At 34.9% G+C, this 16,089-nt stretch overlaps 1 protein-coding gene across 1 annotated transcript in view; it reads right to left on the reverse strand.

Annotated features, from left to right (window-relative positions):
- Positions 1 to 4,450: 4,450 nt before the first annotated feature.
- The window catches only part of OTOGL (otogelin like), a 153,372-nt gene continuing 141,733 nt past the window's right edge, over positions 4,451 to 16,089 (reverse strand). The window contains exons 52-58 of the mRNA XM_040491342.1: positions 15,593 to 15,656; positions 14,119 to 14,297; positions 13,580 to 13,684; positions 9,949 to 10,068; positions 8,493 to 8,538; positions 5,691 to 5,770; positions 4,451 to 5,045 (exon numbers count right to left, since the gene is read on the reverse strand). Of these exons, the coding sequence (XP_040347276.1) occupies positions 4,845 to 5,045; positions 5,691 to 5,770; positions 8,493 to 8,538; positions 9,949 to 10,068; positions 13,580 to 13,684; positions 14,119 to 14,297; positions 15,593 to 15,656 (795 nt within the window). The 3' untranslated portion in view covers positions 4,451 to 4,844. The remainder of the gene's footprint in view (positions 5,046 to 5,690; positions 5,771 to 8,492; positions 8,539 to 9,948; positions 10,069 to 13,579; positions 13,685 to 14,118; positions 14,298 to 15,592; positions 15,657 to 16,089) is intronic.

A 16,089-nucleotide genomic window follows, 5' to 3' on the forward strand; every position in this document is an offset into this window, starting at 1 on the left:
CCCCCCCCCCTACCTTTTTTTAATTTCTTTTTAAATTTACATCCAAGTTAGCATATAGTGCAACAATGATTTCAGGATTTAAGATTCCTTAATGCCCCTTACCCATTTAGCCCATCCCCCCTCCCACAATCCCTCCAGTAACCCTCTGTTTGTTTTCCATGTTTAAGAGTCTCTTATGTTTTGTCCCCCTCCCTGTTTTTATAATATTTTTGCTTTTCTTCCCTTATGTTCATCTGTTTTGCATCTTGAAGTCCTCATATGAGTAAAGTCATATGATATTTGTCTTTCTCTAATTTTGCTTAGCATAATACCCTCTAGTTCCATCCACGTAGTTGCAAATGGCAAGATTTCATTCTTTTTGATTGCTGAGTAATACTCCATTGTATATGTATACCACATCTTCTTTATCTATTCATCCATCGATGGACATTTGGGCTCTTTCCATACTTTGCTTATTGTTGATAGTGCTGCTATAAACTTTGGGCTGCATGTGCCCCTTCAAAACGACATACCTGTATCCCTTGGATAAATACCTAGTAGTGCAATTGCTGGGTTGTAGGGTAGTTCTAATTTTTAATTTTTTGAGTAACCTCCATACTTTTCCAGAGTGACTCCACCAGTTTACATTCCCACCGGGAGCACAAAAGAGATCCTCTGTCTCCACATCCTTGCCAACATCTGTCGTTGCCTGAGTTGTTAGTGTTAGCTATTCTGACAGGTATGAGATGGTATCTCATTGTGCTTTTGATTTGTATTTCCCTGATGATGAGTGATGTCGAGCATTTTTTCATGTGTTGGTTAGTCATCTGGATGTCTTCTTTGGAGAAGTATCTATTCGTGTCTTTTGCCCGTTTCTTCACTGGATTATTTGTTTTTTGGTTGTTGAGTTTGATAAATTCTCTATACATTTTGGATACTAACCCTTTATCTGATACGTCATTTGCAAATATCTTCTGCCATTCTGTCGGTTGCCTTTTAGTTTTGCTGTTTCCTTCACTGTGCAGAGCTTTTTATTTTGATGGTGTCCCAACAGTTCATTTTTGCTTTTGTTTCCCTTACCTAAGGAGACATCTTGAGTAAGAAGTTACTGCGGCCAAGATCAAAGAGGTTTTTTGACTGCTTTCTCCTCTAGGATTTTGATGGCTTCCTGTCTTACATTGAGGTCTTTCATCCATTTTATTTTTGTGTCTGATGTAAGAAAGTGGTCCAGTTTCATTCTTCTTCATGTTGCTGTCCAGTTTTCTCAGCACCACTTACTGAAGAGACTGTCTTTATTCCATTGGATATTCTTTCCTGCTTTGTCAAAGATTAGTTGGCCATATGTTTGTGGGTCCATTTCTGGGTTCTCTATTCTGTTCCATTGATCTGAGTGTCTGTTCTTGTGCCAGTACCATACTGTCTTGATGATTACAGCCTTGTAGTATAGCTTGAAGTCCGGGATTGTGATGCCTCCAGCTTTGGTTTTATTTTTAAAGATTGCTTTGGCTATTCAAGGTCTTTTCTGGTTCCATACAAATTTTAGGATTATTTGTTCTAGCTCTGTGAAGAATGCTGGTGTTATTTTGATTGGGATTGCATTGAATATGTAGAATGCTTTGGGTAATACTGACTTTTTAGCAATATTTTTTCTTCCTATTCAGGAGCATGGAATATTTTTCAATTTTTTGTGTCTTCAATTTCTTTCATAAGCTTTCTAAAGTTTTCAGTGTATACATTTTTTATCACTTTGGTTAGATTTATTCCTAGTTATTTTATGGTTTTTGGTCCAACTGTAAATGGGATCAATTCCTTGATTTCTCTTTCTCTTGCTTCATTATGGTGTATAGGGATGCAACCAATTTGTGTGCATTTATTTTGTATCCTGCAACTTTGCTGAATTCGTGGATCATTTCTAGCAGTTTTTTGGTGGAATCTCTTGGGTTTATAGAGTATCATGTCATCTGTGAAGAGTGAAAGTTTGACCTCCTCCTGGCTGATTTGGATGCCTTTTATTTCCTTGTGTTGTCTGATTGCTAGGCTAAGACTTCCAACACTATGTTGAATAACAGTGGCTAGAGTGGACATCCCTGTCTTGTTCCTTACCTTAGGGGGAAAGCTCTCAGTCTTTCCCCATTGAGGATGATATTAGCATTGGGTCTTTCATATATGGCTCTTATGATCTCGAGGTATGATCCTTCTATCCCTACTTTCTTGAGGGTTTTTATCAAGAAAGGATGCTGTCTTTTGTCAAATGCTTTCTCTGCATCTATTGAGAGGATCATGTGGTTCTTGTCCTTTCTTTTATTGATGTGATGAATCACATTGATTGTTTTGCATCTACCCCCCTTTTTTGCATCATGTAGAATTTATCCTAGTGTCCATGGACCTCTCTCTCTGTCCAAGTTATTATCGAGTTGTCCCAACACTATTTATAGAAAGTCCATTTGTACCTCTCTGATGATTTGAGGACCACCAATATCCTATACTACATTGGGCTGTCCTTCTTGACCCTTCCATAGGTACGTTTATTTAACTAATGCCTACTTTCTCACTAGACTTCAAATTACATGAGGGTCAGCACTGTGTCTGCTTTGTTTTGCCTGTGTCCTCAGAGCTTTTACAGTACCTGGTACATAGCAGGTACTCGATAAATATTTGTTGTGTCTCAGAATGTTTATGATGTTCTAGGACAATGTTTCAGTTTTCCCCACAGATAGATTTAAACATGACTTAGTATTTTAATTTAATAACAAATATTTTACAGAGGCTGAAAATAAAGAAATATGTAGTAGACATACATTATGTGCCTCAGTTGAGGTACATAACAGTTTCTCTTAAGCAATGTTAATTTATTTTAACCAAAAACATTTATTCAATCAATATGCTAATAGGAGTCAAAAAAATACTGAAATGTTATGTCTAGACGAAATGAAACATTTTTATTAAGCACCAATAAGATAAAGTCAATTTTTATAGAGAGTAGTCACTGGGATTTTGCGGATACAGTGTTGATTGCAATCTTTCATTCATTCTTACCTAACCCTGGAAGTCCAAAATATCTCAGAAGTTGCATTTTTTTTTCTGGAAATCATGATTTTGAAACAGAAGCATCTGCTTTTCAATGCAACTCTACTATTCTTTTGTTGCTGTTTGACTTCATTTGATCCCCACAACTACATACAAGTAGGGAATTCTCTCCTTTTTATAGATGAGGAAATTTAGATAATCATATCCTATAAGTGGCAATTTGGGGATTTGCGAAGACCTCAGATATACTCCTTGCAAATGTCAATAATCTACTATGTTTGGGGCGCCTGGGTGGCGCAGTCGGTTAAGCGTCCGACTTCAGCCAGGTCACGATCTCGCGGTCCGTGAGTTCGAGCCCCGCGTCAGGCTCTGGGCTGATGGCTCAGAGCCTGGAGCCTGTTTCTGATTCTGTGTCTCCCTCTCTCTCTGCCCCTCCCCCGTTCATGCTCTCTCTCTGTCCCAAAAATAAATAAACGTTGAAAAAAAATTAAAAAAAATACATTCAAATAGTTGTATTTCATTCCTCATTGGCAAAGCAGCAGCATGGAAAGCAAAACAGCACACAACTTCAATCGTTTGCAAATATGTATCAAAAATCATACATCCATGAGAGAGCAAATAGTTAATTAAATGTTAAATAGTAACAACATATTTAATAACAGTTTTAATGGTATAAAAAATAAAAGTCTAAGATATCCCTTCTCTATTTAGCAACTGACGCTACATTTCTCCATTTCCTATTGGGATAACTATTATATATCTATATATACATATGTGTGTGTGGCATTTTTTTCCTTACTTTAAAGGAAATTGAATTCAAAATTCTTAATTCTATGCAAAGCAAACTCTTTAAGAATCAAAAATTCTGTCATAGACACCTTACTCTACTGTTCAAAATAAAAGAGCATAGGACTGGAATATAAAAGACTTAACCCAACTATCAATAAGAATTCACTGTATTGTCATACCAAATGACTTTGTACAAGTCACACAGTTTCTCTGGTGATCTGATAGACCCACGTAATGAGAGAAATTTGCACTAGCAACCCTAATGTTCATTCAAGCTTTATATAACTTAAAGTCCTGTAGTTCTATGATCTGTCTCTAAGCATCCCACTCTTTATGACTATCCAGATGCCAATTTTAGCTGACTAAACAGTATGTGATACATTTACCAGACTAAACAGTAGTGATAAAAGAATACTATGATCTTTTTGTTAAATTTTTTCATCTTTATTTATTTTTGAGAGAGAGTGAAATAGAGAGAGAGAGCGAGTGAGCAGGGGAGGAAGAGAGAGAGATGGGGAGACACAGAATCCGAAGCAGATCCAGGCTCTGAGCTGGTAGCACAGAGCCCCATGTGGAGCTCAAACTCATGAATCATGAGATCATGAGTGAGCCAAAGTCAGATGCTTAACTGACTGAGCCACCAGGTGCCCCCAAATGTACCGTTATCTCAATTTAGGTAGCTTTGGCAGACTTTGTAAAAAAGAAAAAAAAAACACTATTGGGTGAAACTGAAAGAATTCTGCAAAGTAACCTTCTAATTGATGAAAATATCCCAGAGCTGAGGCATATTGCAATTATATACATAACTGCATTTCAGCTGAACAACTTAAAGTCATTTGATTCTCTAAAACAGAGTAAGTCAATAAATCTAATATTTTTTGAGTAAATTGTATGTATTCTATACCAAGTGTTCAATTGTCATATCCCAATAGTCTGAAAAATACATTATTGTTAAACAGAATAAATCTTCCAGTGCCTAAATAATAGTGTTAAAAGTTAACTTCACTTGAAATTATGATTCTTGCATAGAGTTTTTGGAATCCCAAAGTTTAATTCCACTGGCATGTGCAGTCTACAGGTTCCTGAAGAGTGTGCATGACTTCAGTGCCATTTCCTGAGCAATACAGAGGCACAGACAAGTTTCGCACTCCATTTTCACGACAACACTTGCAGAATCTTAGATGGCTCTCGATATTGATGTTATATATGGTAGCAGATGGGCATTTTCCATCACAAGATGCAACATTTATCTATAAGGAGAGACAATGAGAAGAGAATTCTCAAAAATTTTAAAAACTGGCTATTTGATTCTACTAAGAAATCAAATGAAAGCAAAACTTTATTATCACATTAACTCTCAAGCTTCTGTATGTTAGAAGACTGCAAAAAATACCAGGTTGAAACTTAGTAACTTGAATAAGTCAAAGAGATATACCATGGTGATGCCTAAGACAGCAAGGCTGATGTAAATTAAACTATGAAATAAATGTGAATACACAACTAGACAGGTGTATGTAAAATGTTCATCACAATCTAATGATTCTATTGTTATCTATATTATATCATGATGCATGTAGACTGAAGCATTGGAGAGGCCATATCAAACAGGGTAAAGTTAGAACTAGGACTTTTTTGCTGAGTAAAATTGCATAGTTAAGGAAATATGTAGTCAAATATATTTAGCGTTAATTTCTATCTCTCTAGATTGCAGTTATGATTCAGAACTATTGACTATTTATGCAGAATATTTTAATATTAGGCTATACAAATAGTCTCAAAGTTAAATATTGTGACTATCGGCATTTTGTTGGCTTACAAACACATTTAGTACTGTGATGCATGTAGTTTTGGAAAGACATGTGCTCTTTATGAAACAAATTATATTTTCCACTTACAGGCTTTTGACTTATACAATCCTGTTTCCTTATGATTGATTTAATGATCACTTTCTGGCATATTCTTTCTTCTCGTTTGCCTGATAAAATATAAAATGTATTTATTCATCTGAAGGCCCATGTCAAATTATTTCTCTAATTCAATTAAACATGTGAATATATTAAAGTAAATAATATATATATTTATAGAAAATATATTTCTATATTAAGATGAACTTAAAAGTTCCCCTCATATATTTTATGTTCAATATTTGTTTTCGGTTTCCAAATAGCTTTTTCTCATATTTTTAATTTATACTTATCTCTTTATCTTATTCTCCTAGAATAGTTATCATAATCATAAATCATTCCATGCATGCAATAATGCTAGCATTAGCCTATGCTTATTACATATAGATAAAATATACACTTAAAATTCTAAAAATATGAAATGATTTTTAGAATGAGACATTGTAGAAGTATATATACATGTACATAATTAGGCATCTATACATATACACATAAATCTATTTTAAAATTAAAAACAGGCTTAAAACCACTTTATCTTAATAGGTTTTAATATAAAATCATACATGTATATAATTGAATTATTTACCAACCTTTTTGAAATGTATGGATGAGTCATATTATACTTGATTTTATGGCTCTGAAATGATCTCTTATGACTTCACATTAAAAGACTTTATATTAATTAATGATATATTAATATGCTTCTGTATATGTGATGGACTTTCACTTGATAATACATCCAAGAAAATATATTTAACGCTATATAAGAGTAGATGCAAATAATCTCTGCATCAGGATGCAAAAAGACCAATGTTTTTACTAACTTGCTTTGCTACTTTTAGGAAACTCACGCAGATCATTCTGCTGAGTTTTCTTGTTCACAAAAGACTGGAATTAGATCTCCAGTTTCCAAACTATTTATTTAAGTTTAGCCACAAAATATTTATTTAAGTAAGTGCTCATATGAAATTCCAACATTTAAAGTATATAAAAGTTAAATTACTCCCATTGAAGCAGAGAGGTGTAGCAAAGATTGCCTGAACTTAAGCTGTCCTTCCCAAGGTCACTCTTGACCTTCAAAGTGCTAGCTTTGGACGTCACATTTCAGCTCTCATCTTAATTTCTCAGGAGCATTTGATCCAGTCTCCCACACTCTCCTCCTTGAAACACTTTCCACACTTGGCTTCCTAAAAACACCCTCTTTTGGTTTTCCTCCATCTCATTCGTGGTTCTTCCTCAGACTCCTATACTTGTTCTTTCTCCTTTCCCCAGCCTCCCAACTATAGCCTGGCTAGAGGCTCAGGGTTGGTGACAGAGGGCAAACTGGTGTGTACCTTGTGATGCTTTCACTCAGTGGTTAGTTACTTTATTAACCTTTCTATTCTCATGTGGGAAGAAAGAATAGGCAAAAAGAAATCATCTTTAATGTGACCTCTGAGGTACCTACCCTCTTCTTTCTGTCACCTTCACCCCTGTGCTTGACCAATCGTTGCTATTTCCTCTGCTTTCAATACTTTTTATTCTTCCAGGCTGGCTTCCCAAAGACATTCAGTCTCGACTCAGATGACACCTCACCACAGAGACATTCTCTAACCACTCACTTAAGTTAGCAACCTAGCCCCCCACTCTCTATCCCTTTAATTCTGTACTATTTTCCTCTGTACCACTCATCACTACTTGACATAATAGTATATAGTTATGTGGTCATTGTTTCATCCCCTTCTTGATAATATGCACTAGGCATGCAGGTATTGTTTCATTCACTATAATAGTCCCAGTGCCTAAAAGAGTGTCTGATACATGGCAGGCACTTAATAGAAGTCAGTTTGATAAGTTCACTAGTGCGATGAATATAATTGGGACAGCATTAATTTGTTAGTTGGCTGAACTTATTTGTACCAAGAGGCATTTCCTATTCATTCCTTAAAGACTATTGCAACACACTTTGCTATTACACAGCACCTGCAATAGTATCCAACATCCAGTCTCTCCAAGATAGCCCAGTCACCCAGAAGCAAAGACTGAAGACAAGAATTCTGTGATACCAAGGCAGAAACTATTTCACAAGTCCTTACATGTCAGATGGGAGAAACTGAGGTAGCTTGGTATTATTCTGACTTGGCAGAATTGAAAGGTCCTAGACCCAGGCATTGGACAGGCCTAAATCCATTACTGATTGGAGCCATCAACTTTTCTGAACCTTCATTTCCTTATCCATATGGGAAACCATACCAACCTTCCCACCTAACCTCCCAGAACTGTTGTGAAAACTAGTTGCAATACACTCTGCTGTGGGCTTAATAGTGTTGACAGTGTAGGTAATAGATGGTAGTATTGTGGTCAGTAGCATAGAATTTCTGTTGTCTGCCTCAGATAACATAAAGTACTTACTTGTTTAATAATTAACATGGGATTATAGAATCCAAGGTCCTTACTGAAGTCACAATACCATTCTCATCATAACCTACTTAACTTTATGTTCCAAGCAAAGTTGATACCACAGACACCTCTTAAACGTAAAATCTAGGAAAATCCCATGCAATACCTTTTGGGAAATGCAACAGTGAAGAAATTTCTAATATTTAAATTAAAATTAATCTAAATTAAAAATATTTTATTCATACTCCAGAAGACTGACAAAATAATTAACCACATGACATTTAAGTAATAACATTATAAAATGTGCTTCTCTCCTTGCATTATAGGATCTGAATTGTATGAAAAAAATCAAAATCACCATGAGGAATTAAAACTAATCTATCAAATTAATGCATGTAATATGTCCTCACTTACAGATCTTGCAACAGCCTTCATTATAAAGCTTTACAATCCCTTCATTCTAGGAAGAGAGAAGGAATAAAGTCAAAACTCACAGTGTTTGTTCATTTCCTCCTGGACTAGACATAGGAAACTAACTCTCAGTATTTTTACTAAATATCACAAAGCCTTTATAAGAAATGATAGAAATATAACTATTTCTAATAAGAATTTGTTTTTGAAACTAGGAGCAAATATTTTTGTTTCAATTTTGGTTATTTTTTTACTAGTAATATGAAAAAAGTACAAAAAGATTAACTTACTTGAAAGAATACTTTATTTATTTATTTCTTATAACACATTTTAAATGCCACACACACACACACACACACACACACACACACACACTTACCAGAACAAAGTTTTATAGGTACTCTAAATAGAACTCATTATATTTTCAACTCCTTGACATAACCAAACGTATTCTATGAGACAAGACTAAGTTCCTGAATATAATTAAATGTTAAAATGATGTATCTTTTCATTAATATTTATTATTAAAAAAAAACCCCACTTCAGGATGACTGACTCTTACCTGATTAAGAAAATTTTATTAATTATGTCTTGAGTTCTTACAGTAAGTTGTTCATTGCTTTTAGTAACTTATTAATTGCAATTTAAGCAAAAAGAATTTTGGCTATAAAAATGAACCTGTGAAATAAGATGACGCCTAAGATTCTTTCCAGAGCTGAAATCCTGTTATTTCACTATATATGTCTGTCTAGCCAGCCAGCTAGCCACCATCACTAAAAGAGCACATCTTTAAAAAAAAAAATCAATAAGACCATGCTATTTCTCCTCATTGAAGAAAAATATTGCCTACACAATAGAATAGAGCGCACTTTTCATTAGGGATTGGTATCTTCTGAATAATTAACGCTATAAAGGGCCTTATAAGAAAAAGTATCACTTCCAAAAATCTACTTTCCCAATGGACTCTTCTCTGAGAAAATAAGAAACTGGGATATCTAAGCTAAAGGATCAGCAATGCTGTGACATGTGCCGACTTCCACCATGGCCTATGCTCAGAGAAGCTAAGACAAATTTCACTTAGGCCAGCATGCATGAAAAAGCGAATGACATCATAAATCTGGCTGTGTGCTTAAGAAATAAAATTGGCCAACCTCAAATAGATTATTAATTCATGGTGAAAGAGATTCTAGTCTGCTGATCCAATGATTTTTCAATAATTATTTGATCTAGATGTTAAAACCCTAGAGATAGCACAATGTTAATTCAGGGAGAATCAGAATTATTTGGAACGCCATTTATAACTCAAAATGGCAAACTGAATAGAGCTTTGATGTATACATGAAAATAAAACATACACCAAAATAAATAAGCCACTACATATGTATGTATTACCTTGGAAAACATTATTTTCTAAGTTATATTTATTACTATATTTTTTTAGATATAAAAAAGTACAAACCATTTTGCATTCAGTCTCATTAAAAGGGGGACAGACCATACTGTAGTTGAGAATCATTGTCCCTTCATCAGTCTTAACACATTCATATGTGGTACAATTATAGTGCCAGGTACTTCCCTCCTAAAAATAAGAGAACATTACTGTTTTGCTTATTAAAATGTGATGTATTTCTCTTTTCTTAATGTTCATTTATTTATTTTGAAAGAGAGAGCATGCATGCATGTGAGCTGGGTTGGGCAGAGAGAGAGGGAGAGAGAGAGAATCCCAAGCAGGCTCTATGCTATCAGCACAGAGCTCAATGTGGGGCTTAGTCTCACAAACTATGAGATCATGACCTGAGCCAAAATCAAGAGTCAGGTGCTTAACTGACTGAACCACCCAGGTGCCCCCAAATCTGGTATATTTTTAAGTAGAATATTTCCTATCCAAGTCAAGAGGCAGAGAACTTCTTGTGGCATAAAATGTCTATCTGGAAATATCCCCAAATTTATCTAAAAGGATTAAAAATACATATATGGTGTGTGTGTGTGTGTGTGTGTGTGTGTGTGTGTGTGTGTGTCTGGTTTCAAACTAGATCTGAGATGTAAATGTGAAATAAAGCAATAGAGAAAAAAGAAACAAATAGTGTCTGTTTCTACTACAAGATTAATTATCCAATTTGGCCAAATGTCAAAGGTCTTGTTCTAATATTCCCTCACTAATTATAAAACAACAAACCATATTAGTTAACACGCCTCCTTTCTTGAGATTTGTTTATTATTCCTTCTACTCCCTTATCACCAAAAAATTAAAAAAATCTTTGGAGAACAGTGATTATTGATTTATAGCCCTAGTTTTATGTGCCTTATGGTTGTTTTAAAACACATTCCTATTCTTTTAACAAATTTTTAAACATAATAACTATTTATTTCATTCCTGATTTCAGAATTCTTATTTAGAAATAAAATCAGCTGAACATAATTATAACATAATTATTGGACTGTAATTGTTGATTTCTAATTTTATTTTACAACCCACATTTTAAAATGTTAGCCAAACTCTGGCTTGCAGTTTCCTTGTGCAGTAAGGAATTTGGATGAACTTCTTTTTCTCCAGATTCTATTTTAACTTATAAATATCTTTAGGTCTTCTAGGAACCTCAATTGGAAAAGATCTACAAGCCCAGGTATAAAAGGAAATAAAATATTCAAATTCAAATTAGAATTCTAATATTCAGCTCAAATAGTACTATCTTATTTATCTGAAATAAAAAATTAGTTGTCCCATAGAAATAAGATTTCTAGATAACTAAAGTTTATCTTTGAAAGAGCCAGGAGTTAACAATCCAGATGTACATTTACCTTGATTGCATTACTTGTTGAATTCTAAGATTTTATTTATTTTTGAAAGAGAGAGTGCAAGCAGGGAAGGGGCAGAGAGAGGGGGGGAAAGAAGGTCCAAAGCGGGCTCTGCACTGACAGCAGAGAGCCCGATGTGGGTCTTGAACTCACGGACTGTGAGATCATGACCTGAACTGAAGTCGGAATTTCAACTGACTGAGCCACCCACACACCCCAGAATTCTCAAAAAAAATATTTTAACAGGGGTGCCTGGGTGGCTCAGTTTGTGAGTTAGTGAGTTTGTGAGTTTGAGCCCCGCATTGGGCTCTGCGCTGACAGTGTGGAGCCTGCTTGGGATTCTCTGTGTGCCCCTCCCCCCGCCCCCCCTCAATAAATAAATATTCTGAACATAATTTAATCTTTTATTTACATCTCAGGCTACCCACTGTAAATACTAGTCATATACACAGATGGCTCCTGGATTATTGATAATAGAGTTTATGTTGCCCTGTTACTAAAAGCCCCAAACTACTGTTTTTTCAAGTACACTCTGATTCCTTTTCCCTCACTGACACCTATGTCTTCATCACTTTAGAAGCTTCCATTTTCAAAACTCCTTCCTTAAAATAATATATTATAGGGGTGCCTGGGTGGCTTAGTTAGTTAAGAGTCTGACTCTGGATTTTGACTCAGGTCATGATCTTAAGGTTCATGAGATGAAGCCCTGCTTCTGGCTGGGCGTGGAACCTGCTTAAGATTCTCTCTGTCCCTTTCTCTCTGCCCCTACCCCACTCAAGGCACACACTTTCTCTCTCAAAAATAAACAATATAATATAATAATGTAATATAACATATTATAAAATAGACATGTCGGGGCGCCTGGGTGGCTCAGTCGTTAAGCGTCCGACTTCGGCTCAGGTCATGATCTCGCGGTCTGTGAGTTCCAGCCCCGCATCGGGCTCTGTGCTGACAGCTCAGAGCCTGGAGCCTGTTTCAGATTCTGTGTCTCCCTCTCTCTCTGCCCCTCCCCTGTTCATGCTCTGTCTCTCTCTGTCTCAAAAATAAATAAACGTTAAAAAAAATTAAAAACAAATAAAATAAAATAGACATGTCACTGTGATAAAACAGACAAACAATATCAAAACTATTTAAATCAGTAACACTAGTGTGTGCATAATTGTGAAACATAGGCTATGGCACAAGACAATTGTTAATCTTATTTCATAAAATGAACAGAATTGGAGAAATCTGTTTTGGGGGTATGTGAGTAATCCCATGTAATTAAAAACACCAGAAATAAGACCTCTAGGTAATTAAACTATTAATGGAAAAACCTAAGGATGGCAACAATAAATGTGAACTACTTTTAGGTAATGTAAGTTATGAGAAATGTACTAAATGTTATGAGTGATGTACTAAAATGAGAAAGTTCCATTTTCTAGTCTAAGGAAGGAATAGGTCAATCTGCAAACATATATGGAGTTATTAGGAGATAACAGGAAAATTCTGAATAATTATTTCATTATTTTTGGTGGAAATGTGTAATATAGCATTACTGACTCTTGAGATCTTCTTTGTAAAAAAAATTGTCAAATACTCAATCTTTTTTCTTATTTACCCATTGAAATCTTCAATACCTGAAATAATAGCATGCTAACACCTTGAGTTTCAGATTTCCATTAAAATGCTTCATTTTAAAGGAGTGAATAAAATAATAATGTTTTCCCCCTTTATTCTAAGATTAGAAAAAAGCAATTCTCAAAGCCCATTCCTCACATCTATAAAAAAAAAAGTGAGAATCTAAAATAAAATATCTGTGAGAAATAAGTTAAACATATTCCTTTACAGCAGGAATTATCAGAAACTTTAAAATGTAACAAATGTGGGGCGCCTGGGTGGCTCAGTCGCTTGAGCGACCGACTTCAGCTCAGGTCATGATCTCACGGTTTGTGAGTTCGAGCCCCGCGTCAGGCTCTGTGCTGACAGCTCAGAGCCTGGAGCCTGCTTCTGATTCTGTGTCTCCCTCTTTCTCTGTCCCTCTCCTGCTCATGCTCTGTCTCTGTCTCAGAAATAAATAAATATAAAAAAATAAATTTAAAAAAATTGTTTAAAAAATAAAAAAATAAAAAAAATAAAATGTAACAAATGTAACTGTGTCTTATGTGCTGCATATGAGTGTGTTTATTGTGTGTGTGTGTGTGTGTGTGTGTGTGTGATATTTTTCAAACTTACTGGACTTAAGAACATCTTAAGAAAATAGCACAGAGAGCTACCCTACAAGGAACATATTTTAGGGACTAAGGAATTCGTACCTCATATATAACTGATGTCCCATTTTCCATTTGAAATTTGCAGGATACATTTTTGCAGGTACCACAGCAATCATAATCACTTGGAGACGGAGTATATACCTGGTGCTGTATATAATGACAGTATATTTAGTTAGCCTCACAACAATACCAGTAGTTTTAATGAATCCACTCTGAAAGTGCTTCCCAGTATACCTATATGCTCTCTCAGAACACCTGTAAGCATTTAAAAGGTTGAATTTGAGGCACTTCAAATAATAATTTACTTCATGATTTAGAAATGAAGTAAATATTAACCTTTACATCTAGCAGCCAAGATTCATTAAGCAGGTCAAGTAAGCCGTATAGATAAATAGATAATAAGGCTCAATATGGTACACAGGGAAAGGAAAATATGCATTGTATACCTTACACATTACTAGATTACTGAAATATTCAAATGTATACTTTTAACTTATGGAATATTCACCAGTTAAAATTCTATAGCTGCCATTTTATTATTAATTTAACTCTCACCAGAATGACTTACAAAGAATACTTACAATGTCACATTCTTTTGAACAGTTCACCATTGTAAAATTCAGAGTGTGAAAGCCTGTATGGTTATCTTTTTCTTCCAGACACTCCACTGTATAACAAAAGTCCCCTTCCAAATACTTTATCATAGACTGGCCAGGATTCAATACTGATACTTCTTGAAATACACACACCTCATCCTTTTCTAAGAAAAGAAAAACAGTCAATGAAAAGTACTATTTTGAGGATTTTTTTTTATTAATCATTCAATGGAACTTGTATTTAAGTTTATGTTTTCACTGTGATGTGTAATTTTTTCAAAACCAATAATGATCTTTCCCTTTATATATTGTTAATAGCTCAAGAGTTTACCTAATAATGAATGTAGCACATTTAGTCCCACTCTTTACTGTCTGAACTGCCTTCAGAAGCTATACTTTATAGCAGATTCCAGAATTTTAGATCTAAGTGATCATCAAGCTGTTTGTTCTCTCTTCTGGAAACATAACATGACAATTTGATGGAGTAGATATAGAATGAGGCAAAAGCCAAATCAACAGTGGTAGGGCTTTTCATGGTGGGATTGTATAACATTTCATGGTTTTCAATTGTTATTTTTAGATAAATTTTTCAATTTTGTTGTGCTGCAAAATAAATAGTGCTATACATTATGCTTGATGATTAAGGTAGCTAATACAAAGTAAAAGTGGCATATTAAGGTAGGCTAGAAAGTGATGAAAATACAACTCAGAAGCTCTCTGTGCCTTGCTAACACTGAATTTAAGCCTTCTCTTATATAAAAATGCAAGTTTAAAGCTGTTGAATAAAAGCTTTTTTTCCTATTAAGCTATTAATACTTAATATGAAGATTTGCTATTTTGTAGAAAAACCAACTCTATGCTTTGCAATGTTAGCATGCATAATGATAGAACAATGATCAAAGTCTCTCACTTCTGGATGGATGTTGTAAAAATAGTAAATACATGTATTTAAAAGGACCATAAAATCAACTTTCAATTCTGAAAAGCCTCTACAAAACATATTTGTTGTTCTGTCCCATTAAGGTATCTTTAAGGTATTTTTTTTAATGTTTATTTATTTTTGAGACAGAGAGAGACAGAGCATGAATGGGGGAGGGGCAGGGAGAGAGGGAGACACAGAATCGGAAGCAGGCTCCAGGCTCTGAGCCATCAGCCCAGAGCCTGACGCGGGGATCGAACTCACGAACCGTGAGATCGTGACCTGAGCTGAAGTCGGACACTCACCCGACTGAGCCACCCAGGTGCCCCCCATTAAGGTATCTATCAGAACATTTAGAGCTATTACAAAAGAGGCAACTGAAAAATGATAATGAATTTTTATACTCAAAAACTGGCACACATTTAATCAAATGGGTTAAAATGTGTGATACAACTCAAAGAAAATACTTTTTAATTTATTAATAGTGCCCAGATAAAAATCATATTCATAGCATTTAGTAGTGAGAAGAAACATAGTTACCACAGAGATACCGTACACATCCACAGTCACTCTGAAAGTTCTGATCTACTGCAGTAAATTCTCCCTGTTAGAAAGATATTATTATTAAACATGACTTACCCAGCTTCTCATATGACAACTGTAAAAATAAATACACAGTATAACGTTTAGTAAGTTCCCTACCATACAGCCAGACACACATCAGGTGCTTAATAAATATTTGATAGTGAACAGGCTTTGATTAACCCAGTGGTCATTTAATTAACAGCCCACAGAAAAAAATTCACAACAAACAAGATGATGGCGGCACTTAATCTCTCCAAATTTTAATTCCTTTATCTATTAAATGAGTGAAGGTAAAGAAGATGATCTTTATGGTCTTTACTGACTTGAAAATATTGCTTGGTTCTGCGCTTCTAGCAGGCAATTGGAGATAAGAGAATACTTGCTAATCCTGGAAATTGTGCTTGATGCGAATGTACTTGATCTTCTCTATCAAGGTGGCCCAAGGTCCTGAT

The sequence above is a fragment of the Herpailurus yagouaroundi genome, unplaced genomic scaffold, assembly GCF_014898765.1.
Source record: "Herpailurus yagouaroundi ecotype Mexico unplaced genomic scaffold, PumYag 182, whole genome shotgun sequence".
In the NCBI taxonomy this organism is placed as follows: Eukaryota; Metazoa; Chordata; class Mammalia; order Carnivora; family Felidae; genus Herpailurus; species Herpailurus yagouaroundi.